The 5,893-nt window shown below is 49.8% G+C and overlaps 1 protein-coding gene across 3 annotated transcripts in view; it reads right to left on the bottom strand.

Annotated features, from left to right (window-relative positions):
* Positions 1–5,893, bottom strand: part of FANCA (Fanconi anemia, complementation group A) — an 86,674-nt gene that overhangs the window by 68,025 nt on the left and 12,756 nt on the right. For all 3 annotated transcript variants that reach the window (XM_011972110.1, XM_011972119.1, XM_011972104.1), the window contains exons 6-7: positions 2,840–2,952; positions 627–709 (exon numbers count right to left, since the gene is read on the bottom strand). In XM_011972110.1, the coding sequence (XP_011827500.1) occupies positions 627–709; positions 2,840–2,952 (196 nt within the window). The remainder of the gene's footprint in view (positions 1–626; positions 710–2,839; positions 2,953–5,893) is intronic.

The following is a 5,893-nucleotide window of genomic DNA, read 5'->3' on the forward strand; positions in this document are numbered from 1 at the left end:
CCCGCCTCGGCCTCCCAAAGTGCTGGGATTGCAGGCGTGAGCCACAGCGCCCGGCCGGCTATTCTCTTTTTTTAAAGTGAAATCCTGTCATTTGCGGCAACAGGAATGGAACTGAAGGCCATTATGTGAAGTGACATAAGCCAGGCACAGAAGGACAAGTATTGCACGTTATCACTCATATGTGGGAGCTAAAAAGTGGATCTTGTGGAGGTAGAGTAGAATGAGAGATACCAGAGATGAGAAGGGTATATGTGGTGGGGAAATGACGAGAGTTGGTCAACGGGTACAAACATACAGCTAGACAGAAGTTCTCATGTTCCACAGCACAGTGAGGCGGCAATAGTTAACAACTGATTGTATATTTCAAAATAACTAATATTTGAAATGTTGACAACACACAGAAAGGATACATACCGGAGGTGACGGATACTCTACATAAAGACTTGATCATTACACTCCATGCACATAAGAGTATCACACGTACCCCATAAATACTGCAAACCGCATGTTTCAAAAGAGAGACACATAGATACACTTCAACACTTGGAATAAGGACGGCTCCTTCCGCTGCAGTCTATTTTCATGAGGCCGATTCTCCAAACTCTTCACTTGACTTTTCCTCCTACCTGCGGCATTTTTTCAGGCTCCACAGTTCTTCTCAGATCTGAGTTTTTTTGAAATCCCCTCAAAACAAACATTTGCACAAAATCTGAAAAACCACAAAACCAAAGTATTTATGAACATCGTGGTCTCCAAGCAACTGTGAACGGCACAGACCATCCACTTCAGAGGAGCATACGGCTTGGGCCCACCAGGACCCCTGTGAGCAGCTCCTAGCCTGAGAGGAACCTTACAGAAGTTACTGCTCACCTGACCACAGCCACACTAGCATTCACAAGACCCAATCAGAACCCTTAGATGAGCCAGATGCTTTCCTGTTGCAGTTCTATTTGAAAGGGAACAAATTTATAGGAAGATTTTTTTCCTTTCTTGTTTTGTGAGACGGAGTCTCCCTCTGTCGCCTGGGCTTGAGTGCAATGGCGCGATCGCTCTCACTGCAACCTCCGCCTCCCGGGTTCAAGCAGTTCTCTGCCTCAGCCTCCCAAGCAGCTGAGATTACAGGTGCCCGCCACCACGCCCAGCTAATTTTTGTATTGTTAGTAGAGACGGGGTTTCACCCTCTTGGCCAGGTTGGCCTTGAACTCCTGGCCTCGTGATCCACCCGCCTTGGCCTCCCAAAGTGCTGGGATTATAGGCATGACTCACTGCAACCAGCCCAATTTTCTTCGCTTAAATAAAAGTGGTTTCCAAGAAAGGTCTCACGGATTCTCTCGCCCACCAATCTCCAAGACTAGAGGACTAGAGGGACCCAGAAGCATCCTATTCTCAGGAATGTGATGGGCGAGGAAAGGGATTCTCAGCCTTTTAAAAATTAAGATCAAAAGGACTGAAATCCGAAATATTTTCTAACTTTGATTTAAACTTAACCTATCTGGGACCAGGTCACAGTAGCTCAGGAATGCTAAGGCGCTCATGCCACCAAAAAGCTTTAGGAAAAAGGAAAAACCCACAAGCTACCTGTACGGATCAGTTTCTCATCAATTTTTTTTTTTTTGAGATGGAGTCTTGCTCTGTCGCCCAGGCTGGAGTGCAGTGGCCGGATCTCAGCTCACTTGCAAGCTCCGCCTCCCGGGTTCACGCCATTCTCCTGCCTCAGCCTCCCGAGCAGCTGGGACTACAGGCGCCCGCCACCACGCCCGGCTAATTTTTGTATTTTTTAGTAGAGACGGGGTTTTACCGTGTTAGCCAGGATGGTCTCGATCCCCTGACCTCGTGATCCACCCATCTCAGCCTCCCAAAGTGCTGGGATTACAGGTGTGAGCCACCGCACCCAGCCTAATTTTTATTAGTCGGCGTCATTTGTAGTGGGATGGGTCTCCCAGCAGGTGTCCCTGAGAACCCAAATATCCCAGAGAGGATTTGAGAACTCACCAAGGAAAAGAGTCTCATCACTCAAATACAGCAGGCAAAGAGCCGGAAATTGAGCTTAAATGCACCTTCGAGATAGGGTGGGGCAGCTCTCTAGGGCTGTCCTGCCGCCGTCCGGGAGTGCACTGAGTGTACGTCCGCGTCAGGCTGGACTGGGCCGAGTCATTCTCGGTCTCTCAGCACCTTCTTAGTTTGTGGGGGAACATTACAGTCCCAAGTTTTTCTCGTAATATCATTCCTCAGGAAGGCCAGGCATGGTGGCTCACGCCTATAATCCCAGCACTTTGGGGGGCCAAGGCGGGTGGATCACGAGGTCAGGAGTTCAAGACCAGCCTGGCCAACCTAATGAAACCCCGTCTCTACAAAAAATAAAAAAAAAAAAGTTAGCCAGGCATGGTGCCGCATGCCTGTAGTCCCAGCTACTCACGAGGCTGAGGCAGGAGAATCACTTGAACCTGGGAGGCAGAGGTTGCAGTGAGCCAAGATCATGCCACTGCACTCCAGCCTGGGCAACAGAAGGAGACTGTCTCAAAAAAAAAAAAAAAAAGGAATTACTGGCAAAGCAGGGGTCTGCTGCTTCAGAGGGCAGAAGCAGCTGCGGTCACTCTATTGGAAAGGTGCATGGAAACACTTAAACACATGTCAGTGGGCCAACTTACTATTTCCACACCAGTCAAGTTAAATGTGAACCCACAACAGGCTAAGACTGGGAGCCGTGTCCATGGGGACCCTCTCCCCATGGCCACAGGGAAAGAGGCTGTTCTGTCTCCCAGAGCACTTGAGAGCAAAAGGCATTATCACAGATCAAAATGAGTTTTACCCAAAAACCCGTGTCTTGTCATGAACGTACCAGAAAGCATGGCCCTGGTGACGTCGGCATGCTGGCAGGATGCTTCTATCTGTTCACAAAGGCAGCACAGATTCCTGAAGAGCCATGCTCCCACGGCACGCATGTCGGGATGGCTGGAGGCAGACACAGAGACAGACCTATGGCTCAACTCAGTACCATCATCAGGGGATTCAGCTGAGCCATATGTCTCAATTTCCTTTTTTGAGACAGTTTTTTGCTGTCACCCAGGCTGGAGTGCAGCGGTACAATCACAGTCACTGCACCCTCAACCTCCCAGGCTCAAGCAATCCTTCCATCTCAGCCTCCTGAGTAGTTGGGACAACAGGTGCGGACCACTACGCCCAGCTGGAGGTCTTACTACTTTGCCCAGGCTGGACTCACACTCCCGGGCTCAGGAGTCCCACACACCTTGCCCTCCCCAAGTGCTGGATGACTGGTGTGAGTCGCCGCGCCCGGGACGGCTGGTGTGAGGCGCCGCGCCCGGGATGGCTGGTGTGAGGCACCTCGCCCACACCAAGGTGCCTCAAGTTATTTTCTATTTTCCCTTTCAACTTCTTTGACCCATTATGTTGTTCAACTTCCAAATATTGTGGATTTTCCCAATTCCCTTATGTTGCTGATTCTAATTAAATTCATTTGTGGTTAGAGAACATATTTTGAATGATTTCAACCCTTCTAAATGTATTCCTATTTGTTTTATGGCCTGAACCTTTTTTTTTTTTCTTGAGACAGCTTCACTCTTGTCATCCAGGCTGGAGTGCAATGGCACAATCTCAGCTCACTACAACCTCCGTCTCCTGGATTCAACCGATTCTCCTTCCTCAGCCTCCTGAACAGCTGGCATTACAGGCACCTGCCACCATGCCCGGCTAATGTTTGTAATTTTAGTAGAGACGTGGTTTCACCATGTTGCACAGGCTGGTCTTGAACTCCTGACCTCAGGTGATCCGCCTGCCTTGACCTCCCAAAGTGCTGGGATTACAGGCGTGAGCCACCGCAACTGGCCTTGGCCTAAACCTTATGCTCTATCCTGGGGCCTGTTCCATTTAAACTTATGAATACGCATTCTGCTACTAGGTGGAGTATTCCACAGTCAGTCAGGTCAGCTGGTTTGTAGCATTCAACTTCTACATCATTCTTTTTTTTTGAGACGGAGTCTCGCTCCGTCGCCCAGGCTGGAGTGCAGTGGCGCGATCTCGGCTCACTGCAAGCTCCGCCTCCCAGGTTTACACCATTCTCCTGCCTCAGCCTCCCAAATAGCTGGGACTACAGGCGCCCGCCACCACGCCCCGCTAATTTTTTGTATTTTTAGAAGAGACGGGGTTTCACTGTGTTAGCCAGGATGGTCTCGACTCCCAAAGTGCTGGGATCACAGATGTGAGCCACCATGCTTGTCCTGAGCCACTGCGCCCAGCCTGTATCATTCTTAATCTGACTTGTTCTATCCATTACTGAAAGGGGGGTATTGAAATCTCTAATGATTATTGCTGGAATGTCTATTTCTCCCTTTAATTCTGGCCATTTTTGCTTCATAGATTTTGGTGCTCTGAGATTAGGTGCATATATCCTAGGCAGCAGGTTTTTCTTTCTTTTTTCTTTTTTTTGAGATGAAATTTTGCTCTAGGCCAAGGCGGGCATATCCAAGGTCAGGAGTTCAAGACCAGCCTAGCCAACATGGAGAAACCCCATCTCTACTAAACATACAAAAATTAGCCGGGCATGGTGGCGGGTAACCTGTAATCCCAGCTACTCGGGAGACTGAGGCAGAAGAATCGCTTAAAACCAGAAGGCGTAGGTTGCAGTGAACCGAGACCACACCACTGCACTCCAGCCCGGGGAACAAGAGCAAAACTCCATTTCAAAAAAATAAAATAAAAAATATTATTCCGGTTGGGTATGGTGGCCCATGTCTGTAATCCAAGAAATGTCAAGAAATCAAGACCATCCTGGCCAACATGGTGAAACCCTGTCTCTACTAAAGATACAAAAATTAGCTGCATGTGGTGGCGCACACCTGCAGTCCCAGCTACTCAGGTGGCTGAGGCAGAATTGCTCGAACCTGGGAGGTGGAGGTTGCAGTGAGCCCAGATCACACCACTACACTCCAGCCTGGCGACAGAGTGGGTCTCCACCTCAAAACGAAAAAAAAGGCCAGGCGAGGTGGTTCACGCCTGTAATCCCAGCACTTTGGGAGGCCAAGGCAGGTGGATCACCTGAAGTCAAGAGTTTGAGACCAGCCTGGCTAACATGGCGAAACCCCATCTCAATTAAAAATAACAAAAATTGCCAGGCACAGTGGCTCCTGCCTGTAATCTCAGCACTTTGGGAGGCCAAGGCGGGCAGATCACAAAGTCAGGAGATCAAGATCCTGGCTAACACGGTGAAACCCTGTCTCTACTAAAAATACCAACATTGGCCGGGCACAGTGGCTCACACCTGTAATCCCAGGACTTTGGGAGGCCGAGGCGGGCGGATCACGAGGTCAGGAGATCGAGACCATCCTGCCTAACATGGTGAAATCCCGTCTCTGCTAAAAACACAAAACAATTAGCCGGGCATGGTGGCGGGTGCCTTTAGTCCCAGCTACTCCAGAGGCTGAGGCAGGAGAATGGCGTGAACCCAGGAGGTGGAGCTTGCAGTGAGCCGAGATCGTGCCACTGCACTCCAGCCTGGGAGACAGAACAAGACTCCATCTCTAAAAAAAAGAAAAAATACAAATACAAATATTAGCCAGGTATGGTGGCGGGCATCTGTAGTCCCAGCTACTTGGGAGGCTGAGGCAGGAGAATGGCACGAACCCGGGAGGCGGAGGTTGCAGTGAGCCGACATTGTGCCACTGCACTCCAGCCTGGGCGACAGAACGAGACTCCATCTCTAAAAAAAATAATAAATAATAACAAAAATCAGCTGGGTGTGGAGGTGGGCGCCTGTATTCCCAGCGACTTGGGAGGCTGAGGCAGAAAAATCGCTTGAAACCAGGACGCAGAGGTTGCAGTGAGCCGAGATTGTGCCACAGCACTCCAGCCTGGGCAACAAGAGTGACACTCTGTCTCA

The sequence above is a fragment of the Mandrillus leucophaeus genome, unplaced genomic scaffold (genome assembly GCF_000951045.1).
Source record: "Mandrillus leucophaeus isolate KB7577 unplaced genomic scaffold, Mleu.le_1.0 Scaffold10, whole genome shotgun sequence".
Taxonomy (NCBI): Eukaryota; Metazoa; Chordata; class Mammalia; order Primates; family Cercopithecidae; genus Mandrillus; species Mandrillus leucophaeus.